At 39.2% G+C, this 22,059-nt stretch overlaps 1 protein-coding gene across 4 annotated transcripts in view; it reads right to left on the bottom strand.

Annotated features, from left to right (window-relative positions):
* The window catches only part of blnk (B cell linker), a 206,046-nt gene extending 187,081 nt beyond the window's left edge, over positions 1-18,965 (bottom strand). For all 4 annotated transcript variants that reach the window (XM_039770706.1, XM_039770696.1, XM_039770714.1 and 1 more), the window contains exon 1: positions 18,859-18,965. In XM_039770706.1, coding sequence (XP_039626640.1) covers positions 18,859-18,933 — 75 coding nt within the window. In that variant the 5' untranslated portion in view covers positions 18,934-18,965. The remainder of the gene's footprint in view (positions 1-18,858) is intronic.
* Between the last annotated feature and the right edge of the window lie 3,094 nt (positions 18,966-22,059).

Raw genomic sequence — 22,059 nt, 5'->3', positions numbered from 1 at the left:
AGGAAATGCTTTAAACTTGCATTTTTCTGAGGTCTTCACATATGAGATAATTGATAAACTTCTAGCAGTAACAGGGACTACTAGGGAGCTACTGAGGGATTTGGAAATTGTAGAGGGAGAGATACTGCGTAGATTAAATAGGCTGATATCAAACAAGTCTCTAGTACCAAATAATATTTCTCCTCAAGTGCTTAAGGAGATTAGTGAATACCTATATAAACCCATGGCTCATACTTTTAGGAAGCTCACTGCACACTGGGGAAATTCTGAAGGACTGGCAAATATTATCCCGTTATATAAAAAAGATGATTGGGCAAATTCAAGTAACTTTAGGCCAGTAAGATTAATGTGCATCTCAGGTAAATTAATAGAAGGAATTACTAAGGAAAAGACTGTGCAACACATGACAAGAACAGGAAATTTACTGAACAGTCGGGATGGGTTCAGATGAGGTAGGTCACGGTTTACTAACATGCTAGAATTCTATGAGGAAGCTACAAAAGGAAACGACATAGAGGGGGTAAATATGATAATACTTATTTTGACTTTAAGAGAGCACTTGACAAGGTACCACATGAGAGGCTGGAAATGAAACTAAAAGTCATGGGAGCTCAGGGTGAAGTGTGTAGATGGGTACAGAATTGGCTAAAACACAGGGGGAGCAGAGAATTATGGTTCAAGAAACCATGTCAGTATTTGGTGATGTTAGGAATAGTGTCTCTCAGGTGCCAGCAGTAGGGTTGCTGCTGTATTTAATATATACAAATGATTTAGAATATAAATAACAAGCTGGTTAGATTTGAATATGATACCAAGCTAGGTGGATTGATCTATCATCTAGAATCTGTTGAATCATTGGACAGCATATAGGCTTGGGCAGATTTGGGGCACATGAAGCTTAATGTAAGTAAATGTAAAGTATGAGACATAGGAAGTAAAAATGTTAGATTTGAATAAATAATTGGAGGTCTGAAAAATAAAAATACACCTTATGAGAAAGGTTTAGGAGTCGTACTGGACTTGTAACTATCAACTTCCAGAAAGTCTTCAGAAGCCATTAAGAAGGTTAACAAAATGTTAGCTTATATAGCACGATGTGTAGAGTACAAGTCAAAGGAGGATATGCTCAAGCTTTATAACACACATGTAAGGCCACATCTTGAGTATTGTTTATAGTTTGGTCACTGGGCTACAAAAAAGACATAGAAGCGCTAGAAAATGTCCAGACGAGTGACTATGCTGTTTTCAGGGCAACAGGAGAGTAGCTATGAAGAATGATAAAAAGAACTTAAGCTTTTAAGTTTAAACAAAAGGATATTAAGAGGTGACATGACTGAAGCATTTAAAATTATGCAAGGAATGTACAGTACAGTGGATCGAGATTATTACTTTAAAATGAATTCAAATATAATATGGGTGCACAAATGGATACTTCTTAATGGTAAATTTCATACAAACATTAGGAAGTTTTTCTTCACACAGAGAACAATAGACACATGGAATAAGTTAGCAAGTGGTGTGGTTAAAAGTGGGACTCTAGGGACCTTCAAAACGAAACATGCCACGATTTTGGAAGAATTAAAGTAATAGGACTGTTGAGCTTATTTTATTTAAGACTAGCAAAATACCCGCGTATATACATATAAATATATCTACATATACACATATCAACATATATATATCCACATACATACACACACACATATACATATATACGTATACACATACAAACCGGATTCCAAAAAAGTTGGGACACTATACAAATCGTGAATAAAAACTGAATGCAATGATGTGGAGGTGCTAACTTCTAATATTTTATTCAGAATAGAACATAAATCACGGAACAAAAGTTTAAACTGAGAAAATGTATCATTTTAAGGGGAAAATATGTTGACTCAGAATTTCATGGTGTCAACAAATCCCAAAAAAGTTGGGACAAGGCCATTTTCACCACTGCGTGGCATCTCCCCTTCTTCTTACAACACTCAACAGACGTCTGGGGACCGAGGAGACCAGTTTCTCAAGTTTAGAAATAGGAATGCTCTCCCATTCTTGTCTAATACAGGCCTCTAACTGTTCAATCGTCTTGGGCCTTCTTTGTCGCACCTTCCTCTTTATGATGCGCCAAATGTTCTCTATAGGTGAAAGATCTGGACTGCAGACTGGCCATTTCAGTACCGGATCCTTCTCCTACGCAGCCATGATGTTGTGATTGATGCAGAATGTGGTCTGGCATTATCTTGTTGAAAATGCAGGGTCTTCCCTGAAAGAGATGACGTCTGGATGGGAGCATATGTTGTTCTAGAACCTGAATATATTTTTCTGCATTGATGGTGCCTTTCCAGACATGCAAGCTGCCCATGCCACACGCACTCATGCAACCCCATACCATCAGAGATGCAGGCTTCTGAACTGAGCATTGATAACAACTTGGGTTGCCCTTGTCCTCTTTGGTCCGGATGACATGGCGTCCCAGATTTCCAAAAAGAACTTCGAATCGTGACTCGTCTGACCACAGAACAGTCTTCCATTTTGCCACACTCCATTTTAAATGATCCCTGGCCCAGTGACAACGCCTGAGCTTGTGGATCTTGCTTAGAAATGGCTTCTTCTTTGCACTGTAGAGTTTCAGCTGGCAACGGCGGATGGCACGGTGGATTGTGTTCACTGACAATGGTTTCTGGAAGTATTCCTGAGCCCATTCTGTGATTTCCTTTACAGTAGCATTCCTCTTTGTGGTGCAGTGTCGTTTAAGGGCCCGGAGATCACAGGCATCCAGTATGGTTTTACGGCCTTGACCCTTACGCACAGAGATTGTTCCAGATTCTCTGAATCTTGGATGATGTTATGCACAGTTGATGATGATAGATGCAAAGTCTTTGCAATTTTTCGCTGGGTAACACCTTTCTGATATTGCTCCACTATCTTTCTGCGCAACATTGTGGGAATTGGTGATCCTCTACCCATCTTGGCTTCTGAGAGACACTGCCACTCTGAGAAGCTCTTTTATACCCAATCATGTTGCCAATTGACCTAATTAGTGTTTATTGGTCTTCCAGCTCTTCGTTATGCTCAAATTTACTTTTTCCAGCCTTATTGCTACTTGTCCCAACTTTTTTGGGATTTGTTGACACCGTGAAATTTTGAATCAACATATTTTTCCTTTAAAATGATACATTTACTCGGATTAAACGTTTGATCTGTCATCTACATTCTATTACAAATAAAATATTGACATTTGCCATCTCCACATCATTGCATTCAGTTTTTATTCACAATTTGTTTAGTGTTCCAACTTTTTTGGAATCCTGTTTGTACATACATACAGATAAATATATATATATATACACACACAGACACATATATATACATATATATACAGATCTACATATATATATATATATATATACACATACACACACACACACACACACATATATATATATATATATATATATATATATATATATATATATATATACTCAGCAAAAAGAAATGTCCCTTTTAAGGACTGTGTATTTCAACAATAATGTTTTAAAAATCCAAATAACTTTACAGATCTTCATTGTAAAGGGTTTAAACAATGTTTTCCATGCATGTTCAATTAACCATAATCAATTAATTAACATGCACCTGTGGAATGGTTGTTAAGACCTTAACAGCTTACAGAAAGTAGGCATTTAAGGTCACAGTTCTAAAAACGCAGGACACTAAAGAGACTTGTCTACCGACTGTGAAAAACACCCAAAGAAAGATGCCCAGGGTCCCTGCTCATCTGCGTGAACGTGCATTAGGCATGCTGCAGGGAGGCATGAGGACTGCTGATGTGGCTAGGGCAATAAATTGCCATGTCCGCACTGTGAGACGTCTAAGACAGCGCTACAGGGAGACAGGAAGGACAGCTGATCATCCTCTCAGTGGAAGAGCCCGGATCTCAATCCCATTGAGCACGTCTGGGACCTGTTGGATCGCAGGGTGAGGGCTAGGGCCATTCCCCCCAGAAATGTCCAGGAACTTGCAGGTGCCTTGGTGGAAGAGTGGGGTAACATCTCACAGCAAGAACTGACAAATCTGGTCCAGTCCATGAGAAGGAGATGCACTGCAGTACTTCAAGCAGCTAGTGGCCACATCAGATACTGACTGGTACTTTTGATTTTGAGCCTCCCTTCATTCAGGGACACATTGTGAAACATTTTTAGTTTATGTCTTATGGTGTTGTTTTGATTTGGGAAAATGGTTCAAGGGGTTCTTTAGAATAAGTGGGCAAAAATCAGAGAGAAGAGGTCTGATACTTCAATAAAATTTACTTATTCAATTATAACATATAAATACATATGAATGGGTTATAGAAATAAATATATATGCTTAAAGAGACAAACTTATACTTACAATAACATACATACATACAGTAACATACATCAAAAGACCCAGAGCCATCATCCTAGACCAGTAGACTGAAGGAACCCACATGTCAGTCTCGTCAGAGGATCAACCCCGTGTGCCTTTTATCAGATACCGGGCAGTTGCGCCTTTCCCCACGGTTGAGTGTCCAAAGAAACTGAGGGCGGAACCTTCCCTTATATACTAATTAGGTGTCCTTGCCCAAAAGCGGCCTACGTGGAAGCAGTGTATGCAGAAGTGATCAGTTTCAGCCTACCCCCCCCTTCCACGGGACACGGTGCTATTTTTTTCTTCTACTCGGCCTTGACACTAGTGCCTGATACCAGAAGACACAGTAATATGCTTACATGTGAAAAAAGCCTCTCGAAGTGAAAAACAACTCCTTACATAGCCTTGGCTGTATCTTTAGAACATTCCCGGCTGTTTTTCCCAAAACATTAGTTTCTATAGCTGATTCTGCGCTGAAGCGACTAACGCCCATCTGCTCTCTTGATTCCCCCTCCCTCTCTTTATTTCACCTTTGCTTTTTACAGAGAAAAATCCTTCCATTACAGGTGTTGACTCTTTTTGTGTTCATACAAATATTTACACATTAAGTTTACTGAAAGTAAAAACAGTTGAAAGTCAGAGGACGTTTCTTTTTTTGCTGAGTATATATATACTGTATATAGCAAAATCCCTAAACCATGCGAAGAACTGCTTTTAAATTTTTATTAAGAAGAAAAGAAAACCATTTTAAACTGAGGGAAAATATACCAATAACTATCTTTTAAGGATCTCTTTGTATACCACATTGTCAGTTCAGCACTCCGCTTGTAATATGACCAAGCTGTGCACTGAGATTACTTTTGAGAATGCAACGTATAGTTGTCCAGGAGAAAAGCAATGTTGCCTCAAATCAATGGCAACCTTTTGTAGGGTGTGTCCCTGAGACTTATTAATTGTCATCGCGAAGCAGAGCCTTACTAGAAATTTGAGGCATTTGAATTAAAATGGGAGATCAGAGGGTATAACGGTGATGCGAGGAACACATTTTTTGTGTAGCTGCCTTCACACAGCTTCTCCGCTGCTTTATAAACGAACGCCATATAAGGCCGTCGTTTCTCCTTGCTTCGCGGTTCTGTACTGTTTTATTGTTCGTTTATTACGATTGTTATAGTTATTATGTAGCTATTCGAGACTTACTTTACTGTTCAGGTACGCATTTCCTTTATTTAATCCGCGGCTTCTACGCTATTTTTTGTTTGTTTATTACGATTATAGATATTTATTGATTCCCTTCTTTAGCTGAATGCCTGCTCATATAAGGCGCTCCACTGGTTTTTTGTGAAGCAGCCTTTACACAGCTTCTCCGCTGTTTTATAAACGAATGACATATAAGGCCATCCTTTTTCCTTGCTTTTCCAAGGATGCTTCTTTTTTATTTAATCCACGGGTTCTCTGCTGTTTTATTGTTCGTTTATTACGATTGTTATAGTTCTCTTTATATATCACGTTGTCAGTTCAGCACTCTGGTTGTAATATGACGAAGCTGTGCGAGCTCACTCTTGAGAATGCAACGTATAGTTGTCCAGGAGAAAAGCAATCTTGCCTGAAATCAATGGCAACCTTTTGTAGGGCCTGTCCCTGAGACTTATTACTTGTTATCGTGCAGCATAGCCTTACTGGAAATTGGAGGCATCTGAATTGAAATGGGAGATCAGAGGGTATAACGGGGATGCGAGGAATACATTGAGTGTGGAGAAACTCTAGAGACAGCGTGTGTATTAACTTGTGGATTTTTCTGTGAGTATTTGGTGGCAGCGTGACAAAGTTGCTTCCGTAAGACCGCGTTAGCTGTGGAGCTTAGCTCGGAGCATATTCTTTTCCTACCTTGTCAATTGTGTAATGCGTTTTTTGAACAGGTTTGATGCATGGAAGTGATCACTTGTACTGCGTTCAGTCAGTTCACGTGAGCTGCTCTCTTGTGTGATGTTGCGATGTCCACGGCTTTGTTTAATGTTAGCTAAGACCCTGCACTTAAAAGTTTCTCGCTACAGCAATTTTAACTCTGTTACAAAGTGATCCAAAGTCTCATTTATACCTTGTGTCTTCTCATTAAACTTGTATCTCGCGAATAAAGTATTCGATGAAGGCATGACAAATGGCAGTGGGAGCGTGTCCATAAACTTAATTTAAACTTACGGTTTACACCGTTCTTTGTTTCCGCAGTAGCTGCACTTATGAATAAGCTTGTATGCGTTTTTCTTCAGCGCTCTTTGGGAGCTCTTCCTTCTTTTCTACGTACTGTGTTCACAGTCAGTTCAGGTGATTACGTGGGAGGCGTGATGATGTGACGCACAGCTCCGCCCCCCACAGCCATCGAGCTATAGTCCATTACAGTACTGTATATGGAGAAAAATAGGTTCCAGTTATGACCATTACGCGTAGAATTTCGAAATGAAACCTGCCCAACTTTTGTAAGTAAGCTGTAAGGAATGAGCCTGCCAAATTTCAGCCTTCTACCTACACGGGAAGTTGGAGAATTAGTGATGAGTGAGTGAGTGAGTCAGTGAGGGCTTTGCCTTTTATTAGTATAGATTCTTGGAACTTTTTTTCTTGCTGTAAGAATACACTTTCTTTTCACTTGTCTTCTCACAGCCTCTTTCATTGGTGGAGTTATGACAACTTAGCAAGGCCTAGTGCCAAGATATATTTTGCTTATAATCCTAATTGTTTTGCAATTCTGTTTCTGCATCAGTTATGTTCTGGCATTATTTGTAACAACAGATAGATGGTCGCTTAAATAATATTACAGTGAGTTGGTGCTGCTGAAGTGGCCCAAGTGAGTGTGTGTGTGTGTTTGCCCTGTAGTGGACTGCGTGCTGTCCAGGCTTTGTGTCTACCATGTATTCAGATCTTGCTGTCATAGGCTTCAGCTTCCTCACGACCCTGCCTTGGATAAGCAGGTTAGGAAGATGGATGGATGGATGGATGATTGGATTCCTGTCTGTTCAGGTCTTGTCACTTGCTTACATACTGTTTGACTGCTTAATATTCTGTCCCACTGAAGCACACACATGCATCATCATTCTAGCAGCAGTAGGCAATCTTTGTGACATGAAGAAAGAAGTTTCTGTTCAGTGAAAGAATAAAAGCAATCATAAGTATGCCTTTTTCAGTTATTATTGTATAGTTGTCTATGAAACTAGACATCAATTCACATCTACACATCAACATTCAAGCATGTCAAAAATAGGTGCTTGGCAATAGTTTTCCAAGGTGAATCCACACCCCTGGAGCTAAGTTCTTCTATTTTTCTATTAGAGTAAAGTTTTTCTATTCACCTATGGATCCATGTAACCTTTAGCCCCATTGTAAGCTACAAGAACAGATAGCACAAGAACAAGACCTACTGGCAGCTAGAGGGTATTCTGTTCCGGGTTGGCACTTACTGGGCTTTGCTGTCCCTTTAAAAGTGAGGGCAACATATATGTAAAATGGGAGACCTGGTCTTTAAAGGCAACTTAACATGTTGAGGTTCAAGGATGTTAAACATTGCTAAAGTGGTTATTCAAGCACCTGGCTGCAAAAGACCCCAGGACGTAGGCTTAAAGCCACCTTTTCCCAAATAAATTCTGAGTCAACAGTTAATGGGTTAACTAGAGTTAAAGATTCAACTGGCTGGAGGAGGAAAGATCAGTATCAAGAGAATATATGAGACAAAGGGAGATAGAGAAAGAGTATGTGTGGAAGTAACTGCTTTTGGCAATACTGAAGAGGTGTTCAAGGCATCACAGGGTGCATGAATTATAGCACCTGCAGAGGTAGGCTAAATGTCAACATGATTCATTTATCTTTTTGTTTACTTAGTATTATATTCATTCTTAGGCTCATCCCTCCCATGTGTGATTTTGTAAATAAAGATGATTTTTTTATACATTGGCATAATTCATTGTTTTGATGGCTGCCAAAAAGATAAGGGTTCCCTTCTACTTGCATAGTTATTATTTTTCTTAAAATCAATTATGATTTCTTTTCATTTTTTATGTGATTTCAGCATGTGTCCCAAAACTGAAGAAATGTCCCTAATTTTTCTGCAGAGTGATCAACTGGGTTATTGTTATGCTTTCAGAAATAGACACATTTATTACATGTGTAAGAATTCTTGTTTCGTAATAACTGATATAAATTAATTAATTCATTTTCTGAACCTGCTTATTTTAATAAAAAAATGTACAAGGGTTCTGGTTTTGGCAGCACAACACAGAAATTAGCCTAGAATGGGATACCATTTCAATGCAGGGCACATTGAACTCACACACCACTCCAATTTCAGTCTCATCAGCACATCACTGGAATGTGGGCAGAAATGACAGAATTCCAATCAAACTATCATTCTTAAATTAAGACCTGTATCAATTATACTTGAATTAAAGTAGAGAATGACAGTACTGAATAGATCAATTTTAAGTATCTTATATTGAAAAAGAATACTCATCCATCCTGCTTATTACAAATGTTTATCAATCAACAACAATCTTTAAATCAAGCTCACATGCTTCCATATTATACACACATTTCAAGCAATAGATGGCCCAGGTAACTGTTTTTTGAAAATAATTCTCCACCTCCAGGTATAAAGCTGTGGTGTCAATGGGATGTAGTCGTAATGCCTTTTCCAACTGTCTCCTAATTCAAAATGCTGGGTGGTATTATTGGCCAGTAAAGAGACCAGCACTTAATGACATCAATAAAAATCCATTTTTTCCATTCAGTGTGCCTGCTTGCTTATGTATTTTAATGTTGCGTATTTCCTTATTAACGAAGGGTAGGTCATGTTTATAGGCAAGCAACTAAGGGTCAGTGTATTGAGTTAGTTATTTGCTATTCATTAAAACAAATTAGATAGATAGATACTTTATTAATCCCAAGGGGAAATTCACATACTCCAGCAGCAGCATACTGATAAAAAACAATATTAAATTAAAGAGTGATAAAAATGCAGACAAAAGGTAAAACAGACAATAACTGTATAATGTTAATGTTTACCCCCCCCAGGTGGAATTGAAGAGTCGCATAGTGTGGGGCAGGAACGATCTCCTCAGTCTGTCGGTGGAGCAGGACAGTGACAGCAGTCTGTCACTGAAGCTGCTCCTCTGTCTGGAGATGATACTGTTCAGTGGATGCAGTGGATTTTCCATGATTGACAGGAGCCTGCTCAGCGCTCGTCGCTGTGCCACGAATGTCAAACTGTCCAGCTCCGTGCCTACAATAGAGTCTGCCTTCCTCACCAGTTTGTCTAGGCGTGAGGCGTCCTTCTTCTTTATGCTGCCTCCCCAGCACACCACCGCGTAGAAGAGGGCACTCGCCACAACCGTCTGATAGAACATCTGCAGAATCTTATTGCAGATGTTGAAGGACACCAGTCTTCTAAGGAAGTATAGTTGGCTCTGTCCTTTCTTGCACAGAGCATCAGTATTGGCAGTCCAGTCCAATTTATCATCCAGCTGTACTCCCAAGTATTTATAGGTCTGCACCCTCTGCACAGAGTCTCCTCTAATAATCATGGAGTCCAGGAGGGGCCTGGGTCTCCTAAAATCCACCACCAGCTCCTTGGTTTTGCTGATGTTCAGGTTCAAGTGGTCTGAGTCGCACCATTTAACAAAGTCCTTGATTACGTTCCTATACTCCTTCTCCTCCCAAATCCTGACGCAGCCCACAATAGCAGTGTTGTCAGCGAACTTTTGCACATGGCAGGACTCAGAGTTGTATTGGAAGTCCGATGTATATAAGCTAAACAGGACCGGAGAAAGTACAGTCCCCTGAGGCACTCCTGTGTTGCTGACCACAATGTCAGACCTGCAGTTCCCAAGATGCACATACTGAGGTCTGTCTGTAAGATAGTCCACGATCCATGCCACCAGGTATGAATCTACTCCAATCTCTGTCAGCTTGTCCCTAAGGAGCAGAGGTTGGATGGTGTTGAAGGCGCAAGAGAAGTCAAGAAACAATTCTTACAGCACCACTGCCTCTGTCCAAGTGGGAGAGGGATCGGTGTAGCATATAGATGATGGCATCCTCTGCTCCCACCTTCTCCTGGTATGCGTATTGCAGAGGGTCAAGGGCGTGGCGGACCTGTGGCCTCAGGTGGTGAAGCAGCAGCTGCTCCATGGTCTTCATCACGTGACATCAGAGCGACAGCCTGGAAGTCATTCAGCTCACTAGGATGTGATACTTTTGGGACTGGGGTGATGCAAGATGTTTTCCAAAGCCTCAGGACTGTCCCGTGTTTCACGCTCAGGTTGAAGATGCGCTGTAGAGTAGAGTTTGGGGATGTCTCTCCTATGCTGGTATCAGCAGAAGTATGGGTGGAGGGTGTAGTACTCAGGGATGAGAGTGGGTTAGGGTGCTCAAACCTGTTAAAGAAGTTGTTCATTTGGTTTGCTCTCTCCACGTCTCTCTTGATGGTGGCACCCCGCTTCGAGCTGCAGCCAGTGATGTTCTTCATCCCATCCCACATTTACTTCATGCTGTTATTCTGCAACTTCTGCTCCAGCTTTCTCCTGTACTGCTACTTCGCCGCCCTGACCTGGACTTGGACTTACTTCTGCACACTCTTGAGCTCATGCTGATCACTGCCTTTAAAAGCCCTTTTCTTCTGGTTCAAAAGGCCCTTGATGTCACCTGTAATCCATGGCTTGTTGTTAGCATAGCAGCGTACTGTTCTTACTGGAACTACAATGTCCATACAGAAGTTGATGTAGTCAGTAGTGCAGTCAACAACCTCCTCAATGTTCTCACTATATGATCCCTGCAGGATATCCCAGCCCGTAATTCCAAAGCAGTCTCTCAGAGCGGATCGGATCAACTAGTCATCTTCTTTAGGTTAATCAAGTTTGTTATCCTGCTATGGACTGTTGCAGTGTATGGAGTTGGCTCTTGCACTTGGTGCAGCCTGGGTGTGCTCTGTTTACCCTTGGCCATGTATTGATAAAATAAATAGATATTTTCAGTATATTGTGCTTTATGCTTTGCTCTATAAGGGTTTTTGCTTCTGTACTGCTTATATTTTTTAAAAGTAGGTTTGGGGTAAAATGAATCATTGATATGAGTTAATTCAAAACCAAGTTTTGTTTTTTTTTTTGTTAAATGTTTGGTGAAATAAGCTGGAAACATTAGGGGTGCTCTGTATGATTGTAGCTAATTTGGACTCACTTCAATCCACTTCTTGCTGTCTGCATGTCTTTCTAACTCATTCTCAGATTTTATTAAGAAGTTTTTTTTATGGAGCCTGATGCTTGATAAATGCTGGCTCCCCAAGACCCTTTAATAGAAACAGTGGGTTATATAATGGTTAGCGATTAAGTGTGTTTGATTAAATCTGACACTATTAAATAATATTGTTCTGCTGCTTGCCTGCACAAACTGACTCGATGGCTTCTGCTCATCAATCCTATATTATAACTGATGCTTTAAAACTGATGGACACAGAGACTATGCCATTGCTCACTTACCATGAAATAGAAGATAACAATGCTTTGCTGGAGCCCAGCAAACTAATCATGTAATTTGAAATCAAATTATGGTAGATGTTTATTCAGTTTCTGGGGTGGCTGGTTGTCATGTTGGCCTAGTTCAGACAGATTTTTACCTTTCCAAATAAGTGTGCGTCTCCAAAGGTTTATTTTGCCTCTACTCACTATATGCTGTACATGAGTATATTTTTTCTTATCCACCTTTGTCAACTGAGCTCATCATACTGTACCTTTCAACACTAAAAGCCCTTGAGCTAGAATGAATGGATGTAATAATTTATGTTATACTAGGGGGCCAAGGCCCCTGGCGCCTTCATTGCCCAACCCCCAGTTGCAGCCAGAATTTTAGTGTACAAAAGAAAAATGATTATTTATTGTAGTCAAAATTATGAAAATCTATAAATATGTAAAACAAAAATTAATTATTATTTAACAGACTAAAAATCATGAAATGAGAATTAAATATTTAATATCTTACTGATTGGAGTATTCCTGTTAAACTGAGGTCCACTGTGCTCAATGAGTATTTATAAGAGACTAAATAAACGATCCATTTTAACTGACATTCTTATAGATAAAAAAAACTTTTTTAAAAAAAATGACTCATTTAAATAACAGGAAAAATCACATGAAAACTAAAGTGGTATGCAATGGGTCATTGTAAATGAGGTAAGTGAGTTGGAGTTGTATGTAGCAGAGCATAATTATATTATAGCAATAACGGAAACCTGGCTAAATAACAAAGATGGGGATGAGTGTAACATAGAGGGATACACATTTTTTAGGAAGGATAGACAGAACAGAAAAGGAGGTGGGGTTGCTGTTTATGCCAAACAGGGTTTAAATGTAAGTCATCTTCAGTTGGATGATGAGCCCCATCTTAGTGAGGACATGTGGCTTCGCCTGCAAAATATTAGGGAAAGAGGTCTTATTTTAGGAGTGTGTTATAGACCACCCAATTCAGACAGTAATTTCAACACGCATCTTTTTAGTAATATCAAAAAGGCAAGTTTACAGGGGGATATTATAGTCATGAGGGACTTTAATTGTCCAAATATTAACTGGGACAACCTTGCAGATAGAGGAGCACAAGAGCAGGAGTTTTTAGAAGTAATCAGTGACTGTTTTTTAACACAGCATGTTAAAGCACCAACAAGGGGTGAAGCCTGTCTGGATTTAGTATTCTGTAATAATCAGGATAGAATTGAGGGTGTAGAGGTGATTGAACCACTAGGGTCAAGTGACCATAATGTAATACAATTCTCAGTATTTTGTAAGAGTACAGATGCAAAGACTAAAATTGTTAAGTTGAACTTTGGTAGGGCTAATTTTGAGCAGATGCGACAAAGTCTAAGTAGGATAGACTGGGATAAGCTTTTAAATGTGGAGACAGTCGAGGAGCAGTGGAACAGGTTTAAAATGTTTTACATGTAATGCAGGACAGATACATACCTAAATTTGGAATTAATAGGAAACTAAAAAAAACTCCACGATGGATTAATAAAGATTTAAAAAAGAAGTTGCAAAGGAAAAAACTGCTGTATAAGGCATATAAGACTAATGACTGCAAAGAGAATCGTAGAGCGTATGAGAACATGAGGGCAACCCTTAAGAAGGATATCAGGAGGCTAAAAGACAGTTGGAGAGGAATATAGCAGATAAGGTGAAAGAAGACCCCAAGAGATTCTTTCAGTATTTTAGTAGTAAAGAACAGTTAAGGAGGAGGTCAAGTTCATCAGGAATAGTAAAGGGGAATTAAAAGATACAGACAATGAAATAGCAGATGTTTACAAGTGAGCAAGTGGATAACCTCCCAGAGGTAAACGCAACTACTAAGGAGGTACTGAGGGATTTGGAAATTGTAGAGGGAGAAGTGCTGCTCAGATTAAATAAGATGAAATCAAACAAATCACCAGGCCCAGATAATATTTATCCTCGTGTTCTTAAGGAGGCTAGTGAGTACATATATAAACCCTTGACACATATTTTTAGGAAGTCACTGTGCACTGGAGATTCCAAAGGACTGGAAAATGGCAAATATCATCCCATTATATAAAAAGGGTGACAGGGCAGATCCAAGCAACTATAGGCCAGTAAGCTTAACAAGCATCACAGGAAAATTAATGGAAGGAATTATTAAGGATAAGATTGAGCAACACATGGCAAGGACAGGAGTTATTCTGAACAGTCAGCATGGGTTCAGAAGAGGGAGGTCGTGTTTTACTAACATGTTGGAATTCTATGAGGAGGCAACAAAAGGATACGATCAAAGTGGAGCTTATGATATTATTTATCTGGACTTTCAGAAAGCATTTGATAAGGTGCCACATGAGAGGTTGGGCATCAAGTTAAAAGAAGTGGGAGTTCAGGGTGATGTTTTTAGATGGGTGCAGAATTGGCTCAGACACAGGAAGCAGAGGGTGATGGTGCGAGGAACCTCATCAGAACTGGCCGATGTTAAGAGTGGTGTTCCACAGGGGTCAGTTCTAGGGCCGCTGCTATTTTTAATATATATAAATGATTTAGATAGGAATATAAGTAACAAGCTGGTTAAGTTTGCAGATGATACCAAGATAGGTGGATTAGCAGATAATTTGGAATCCGTTATATCATTACAGAAGGACTTGGATAGCATACAGGCTTGGGCAGATTTGTGGCAGATGAAATTTAATGTCAGTAAATGTAAAGTATTACACATAGGAAGTAAAAATATTAGGTTTGAATACACAATGAGCGGTTGGAAAATCGAGAGTACACCTTATGAGAAGGATTTAGGAGTCATCTCTAAGCTATCAACTTCCAACAGTGTTCAGAAGCCATTAAGAAGGCTAACAGAATGTTAGGTTATATAGCATAATGTGTGGAGTACAAGTCCAAGGAGGTTATGCTCAACCTTTATAATGCACTGGTAAGGCCTCATCTTGAGTACTGTGTGCAGTTTTGGTCTCCAGGCTACAAAAGGACATAGCAGCACTAGAAAAGGTCCAGAGAAGAGCAACTAGGCTGATTCCAGGGCTACAGGGGTTGAATTATGAGGAAAGATTAAAAGAGCTGAGCCTTTACAGTTTAAGCAAAAGAAGATTAAGAGGTGACATGATTGAAGTGTTTAAAATTATGAAGGGAATTAGTACAGTGGATCGAGACTTGTATTTTAAAATGAGTTCATCAAGAACACGGGGACACAGTTGGAAACTTGTTAAGGGTAAATTTCGCACAAACATTAGGAAGTTTTTCTTTACACAAAGAACGATAGACACTTGGAATAATCTACCAAGTAGTGTGGTAGACAGTAAGATGTTAGGGACTTTCAAAACTCAATGTTTTCTTGGAGGAAATAAGTGGATAGGACTGGCGATCTTTGTTGGGCTGAATGGCCTGTTCTCGTCTAGAGTGTTCTAATGTTCTAATGTTCTAATGTAACTTGACCTTCAGCTAACTAAACCACCTAAATACAAACATTGGTGTTATGAATAGATTTTTTTTTTAATAGTTTGTTCCTGTGAAGGAAAATTTACTCGATCAAAAATATAAAAACCATGACTTTCTTAATATTAAAAACCACGTCTTTCTTGATATTTTAGTTTATAATTTAAAAAAACGGAATAAGAATTTTAAAATCTAACATCATCAGAATAAAGATTGATAAATTATGAAATGAATGATACCAAAAATATATCTCTAGGTTTTAAAATAAGCACAATTTAAAGCGTGACAAAAAACGTGACATAAAATTGTCACATAAACTCGTTGCAGAAAATCGTTGCACTTTTAGGCTTAGGATTTTATATATATAGAGTAGATACTACTCTTGTGCTCTCTATTTCTCACTGTCTTATGAACCTACTCTCTTCCACTTGCTCGTGAGCCTTCTCCCCAAACTCTCTTCAGAACCTAAAACGTAATGAGCCATCTTATAAGGCAAATTTAAACAACCTCCCATGATCAACGCTATCCAAACCCTAGAAATGATTTGTATACAGACACTATGCTACAATGCCCTCCTGTAGCCCTTATTTTCCCTATACTCCCTGTGCCATAGGTAGCCAATGAAACGTTAAGGCTCCAAGGCCTCCCTTCATCTCTCCTCTTAAAGAAGCAGCAAGACCCTACTTCTCTAACTCAGAGACTGTTGTGCAGCACCTAAGTGGAGGATTCTGACGTCTTTGAGAGATAAACCTTATCTCAGCTTCTCTATCTACAGACTAAAATGGTAACTGACACACCCTGCAGGATTTCTCTCAAAGGGCGAAGAATCAGTCAGGCGCCTACCACCTAGCAAAATTGGAAAGCATTGCATGTTTCTTCGCAGGGTGCCACACTTTCTCTCTTGCTCTCTTTGTCTACTGCTTTGAGGCCTCCATGTTTTTCACTTCTTAGATGTAATGTGGTCTTCCACTTTCTAGGCATCTTTCTTATGCAAAGGTGTTTTAATGAGGCTTTATGCTCTCCAGTTCTACTTGGTGGTACTCTTGCTGCAACAATCATAACTACTGAATGGCTTTGAGGGCTGAATATTTTTTCCCAAAGACAGTTTCTGAAAAGCAATGGTTTCACACAGAAATCAACATAAATGTCTGTTGCTGCATGCATTGGCTGCCTGTTTGCCAAGAATGTGCAGCAGGCTTGCTGCCAGGCTGTCTTCGCGTGGCTGGGGCAGCAGCAGCAGCAGCAGCAGTCATGGTCAGAGTCCATTGCAACTGGTTTCTACCTCTTATCATTGTTAAGTGGCAGTCCTACCTGGTGAACATTGTCAGTACCACAATTAGCTGGGGACCATTCAACTGAAGCGGGAACCTCACATTCGTTTTCGATCAATTGTATAAAAATCGGAATCCGACAAGTCATAGTCCAGTTCAGAGATAATAATAGGCAAAACGTTTTTCATGGAGTATTTTGCTTTACGCATTTGCTTTGATCTCTCGCCAGATGTCAGTCCCATTTTGGCTATTGTTTGCGGTTTGTTATCCATGTGAACACAGGAATCTCAGTCAAATGAATCTAACTTTCCTTCAAGCAACGAGAGACCAACTAAAACATAGCAGTTGGTTTTGTCACCATTTACAGTCGATTACCATTATCAACTCCTCCTTTTGACAAAAGTCGATATCAGCCCTGAAAGATTTAAAGAGCCTTGAAGATTACAATGAGACCTATCTATCCATTATCCAACCCAATATATCCCACTATATCCTAACTACAGGGTCACAGGGGTCTGCTGGAGCCAATCCCAGCCAACACAGGGCGCAAGGCAGGAAACAAACCCAGGGCAGGGTGCGCTGTGTTGGCTGGCATGGGCTCCAGCAGGCCCCCGTCACCCTGTAGTTAGGATATAGCGAGTTGGATAATGGATGGATGGATAATCTTTTATTTACAATGGATGTGCTTTCCACCAGCACTCATAGTCTGTTCCAGTCTCACTATTTCAGCATTGCTACCATCCCACTATGAAAGGTTTTAATCACAATGGCTGAGCTTTCACTGACTTTTATGATAAGTGGAGTTTCTTAAGTCTGGTGAGGCTGGTAAATTAAAATTAAGAGGATCATGCCACGATCTCCTGGCATCCCATCCAGGGCTGGCTCCTGCCTGGGTAAGTGTCCCTGAGCTAGATAAGGTGGTACAAAAAATGGATGGATGTATAAATATTATGATTTCAGTTTTAAGGACCATTGCCCTTGATTATGTATGTGTGGATATTCTCATCAAAAAGGTCCAGAAGCTTTGAATTTTGTCTGGAGTTGGTACCAGACATACAGACAAAGCTCATTTCCTAAAATCTTCTAATATGAATACACTTCATTTACTTCAGGTCTCTATTTAGAACGTTAGGTCACAGCATCAGTGTTTGGAGGTTGTACACACACTGAATATCTGAGTGAATGAGAATTTCCTTGATAAATAATATAAGTGCCGGTCAAATCAGAGGAGCTCTAAATGTTTTGTGTACTTTTGATACTTTGACGGTTAGAGAATGGCACTATTTCTTGCTATTTAAAGCCTGTATATTTCTCCCTAATACCAGAGTGAAGCAGCTAAGCTGTTGTTGAGTCACTTCACATTAGCCACATCTTTAGGTAACTTGTCCTTTTTGCTCCAGATGCTCTTTACATTTCTGTATTTTGGTATCAATGTTTTGAATGGCATCCTATTGTTATTAGTGTTTGTCTGAATACTGTTTCTGTTATACAGATTGTATTAAGTGATACTGCCTGAATAATGCAGCCAATTAGAGGACATACTCCATCCTGCAACCACACTCACTGATACTAGGCTAAGAGACACCAACTAACCAACATACACATATTTGAGATGTGGGGAAACATGGGTAAAGCTAAAAGGAACACAGGAAGACCACTCACACTCCACATAGACAATGCCTAGATCTGAACTTGAACCCAGATCCCTGCACCTGTCGGGCAGTAGCTATGCCACCTCTATTTAAATAAAAAAAGCTAAATTACTAACTTATTGTAAATAAAGAGTAAATCTTCTTTTTCCATTGCAGATCTTAAAGAGTCTTTCTTAAACAACCAGCCTTAGATGGGACAGCAATCACACACACTTACACTTACCCAAATCAGGCTGATTTAGGGATGGCAGTTAACCAGACATGCCCATCTGTGGGATGTGGGAGGAAACTGAAGTTCTACTACTGAATTTTTAAATCCCCTATCCTATTCTCCTCATGTTCTGTGACCAGTTGGAATACACACATTTGAAATGTAACACAAACACACAATAGTTTATTAGAAATAGTTAATATGCTATGCATAACATTTCCATGAGAAAATTATACCCAAATTTAGAATAATATGTAAAGTTCCTTTAGGAAGTTATCTAAAAATAGCATTGAACAGAAACACAATTTTTTTTAAATAAATCAACACAGCTGCTTTGTAAGTGCATTCACATTACATTCAGATAAGTTATAATGACTTACCTGACTGAGAAAACATGCCACATTTCTTGAGTTCCATGTTTCAAACTCACTTCTCAGTGGAAGCTTTGTGGCCATGGCTGCAACAAAACAAGGAAGTTTCCAGTCAAATGCCGAGGTTAGACTGATAACTCTGCACTTGGCTTCTCTTTTATTTAGCCTGTTTACAGTGACTTTAAAGGAGGAAGTTCCTTAAGCCTCAGGCAGAATGTGTTGACTCATTAACTTTTCAAGTGTATGATTTGTAATAATGAATATATTATTTTGGGCTCTATAAAATATTATTTTGCTGGTTTACAGAAATAATTTTTAAGACATGCAAAAATAGGTTTTATTTTTAGAAGAAATTATTTCTGTCCCTCTAGTTTTACCTACTTTGTAATGTCATGTGGTCCTGTCTTATAACTCCTCTCATCCGTTCCACATTGTAGCATTTGTGACCAGTTGGGGGCGCATTGACAATGAAAAATACATACTGTGTTAGCATGTGGTTTGTGATATATAGCACAACCTTTTTTAGCTTTCACTTTCTCCCTCTTTTTTAATTTTATGATTTTACAGCCTGGTTAGGAGAAATATGGAATGCCTTCTCTGGATAAAATCCTCTCATTATTTAAGTATTAAAGAACTGGGGGAAGAAAACGAAAAGTGTCATCTTAGATATTAGAACACACTCACGTCTCAACTAATGTATAGTTACATTTAGGCTGATGGTTTCGTCATATCCTTGCTTAAATAAAATAACCATGTGACTTTGTGAATGGTAAAAACTCCAGGGAGTTTTGCATTCTTTCTCATCTGCCCAGCCCTTAACAGTCATAAGTATTTGACATGTCAGCTACCTATAGTTCAATGACATTAGTTGCCAGAAGCCAGCAAAGATAAGTGCCCAGCTAAAAAAATGTCTACTTTAAACTCGGCAGATTGGGCAGCTTGTGTATTTCAGAGCACAAGATTTGCGCTAGCTGGGGGACAAATTAGGGAGGGTACTAAGGGTGACCTTGAACTCTGCTGCTAAACACTCCTCTCACAACATTAACAACAAATAGCATGAAGAATTCATTAGATTTCAATTAACAGTGCCTCCTTTAACTTTACTCTTTATGGGAATCTGGTTAAATTAAAATAGTTGTTCTTTATGAATATATTTGTTATTGTAATACCTGCAGTGTACCATAAAAAAGAACCCTTTCATTAAACTGGCTTTTAAAATGTTTGTCTTCCTCAATTTTCTTTTTAAAATACAGTATGCATGCTTCTTGATGGCACAGTGACCAGACTGGAATTTCTACTATTTATTCACTTCTCTTTATTAGTGGTATGAAATCTTTTTTAACTATAGCTGAATAAATGGCATTTAAAGAAAAAACTCTTTATCTGCTGTTTTTTCCACTAGGGTATTATGAAAGCAATGTATTATGAATGACAGGTATACATTCAGAAATGTTGATTTAATATGTTAGCAATAAATACTGCTTTTTCTTTCTTATTTACAACAGCCACTATGTCATCATTCTTTTCTTTGTTTTTTTTTTGTTACTAGCCGTGCTCTCTTTGTTTTTTTGTTGCTAATTAACAGAATGTTTCACTTTTAATCACTTCTTTTGTATGTGTAAGATAATGGCCAGTTGGAGGAGGGCACTCCTGCTTCCCTCTCCCTGCCAACTTTGTAAAAATATTTCTTCTTGTCGATGTGACTAATCAAAAATCATGAACAGGCTTGCACCCCATGATCATTCACATAGTAATAATGTTCAAAGGAATTAAACAAGATATCTTGGATACACAAACCATATAATAATTCAGGATACTTAGAATAAATAATGTAATTAAAAAGACTTGGTTATTTCCAGTTTATGAGTTACTTCTAAAACTGAAGAAAAGAATATACAGTGTATATGTGTGTGTGTATATATATATATATTGTATGTGTGTATCTGTGTGTATGTATTGTGACAAGGACAAGACTTCAGACATTATAAAAGTTCGGGGCAGCCACCCAATTATTATATCCCGACTGTAAAAGTTTGAACAGAGATATTCACACGACTGGGTCCAAAATAGAACTGATGAGGTGAAGGTACGATGGCAGCTTTAAAAGCCCAGAGAGGAAGTGACGTCATCACAAGGCCCGGAGCCGTTAGTGACATCATCGGGGTCAGAACCGGAAGCGACATCATCAAAAGGCCTGGGAGTGATGACATCAAATGCAACGGAACCTGGAACCTGCAAGGAACTGAGAAAGTTAGTCAGTACATCCTACCGTCCCCTGGTCTGATATGGTATTGCCAATACTTAAGCCCTTTAGCTGCCTCCTACTCACACATGTGTGACAGTATATTATATATCAAATGCTTATCAAATGCTTATAATCAGTAGGTATACAGTGATCCCTCACTATATCGCGCTTCGACTTTCGCGGCTTCACTCCATCGCGGATTTTAAATGTAAGCATATCTAAATATATATCACGGATTTTTCGCTGGTTCACAGATTTCTGCGGACAATGGGTCTTTTAATTTATGGTACATGCTTCCTCAGTTTGTTTGCCCAGTTGATTTCATACAAGGGATGCTATTGGCGGATGGCTTAGAAGCTACCCAATCAGAGCATGTATTACGCATTAACTAAAACTCCTCAATGATATACGATATGCTTCCCGCGCAGTGCTTGATTGTTTGTTTTTCTCTGTCTCTCTCACTCTCTCTGACATTTTCTGCGCCTGACGGAGGAGGTGTGAGCAGAGGGACTGTTTGCACAGAGGCTGTTTGCCTAGAGGATACGGACGCTCCTCTAAAAAAATTCTGCTTTATCACGGTGCTTCGGCATACTTAAAAGCCCAAAAGCACTTATTGATTTTTTGATTGTTTGCTTTTCTCTCGCACTCTCTCTCTCTCTGACATTCTCTGCTCCTGACACGCATTCCTTTGAAGAGAAGATATATTTCCATTCTTTTAATTGTGAGAAATAACTGTCATCTCTGTCTTGTCATGGAGCACAGTTTAAACTTTTGACTAAAGGGTGATATTTCATGTCTAGAGGGCTATAATAATGTTAATTGTGCGGGCTTAAAATATATAAAAATAACCATACAAACATATGGTTTCTACTTTGCGGATTTTCATTTATCGCAGGGGGTTCTGGAACGCAATCCCCGCAATCGAGGAGGGATTACTCTACTGTGAAATTCTCAGTTCTTGATAT

The sequence above is a fragment of the Polypterus senegalus genome, chromosome 1 (genome assembly GCF_016835505.1).
Source record: "Polypterus senegalus isolate Bchr_013 chromosome 1, ASM1683550v1, whole genome shotgun sequence".
NCBI lineage: Eukaryota > Metazoa > Chordata > Cladistia > Polypteriformes > Polypteridae > Polypterus > Polypterus senegalus.
This window is presented reverse-complemented; position numbering and strand designations above follow the sequence as displayed.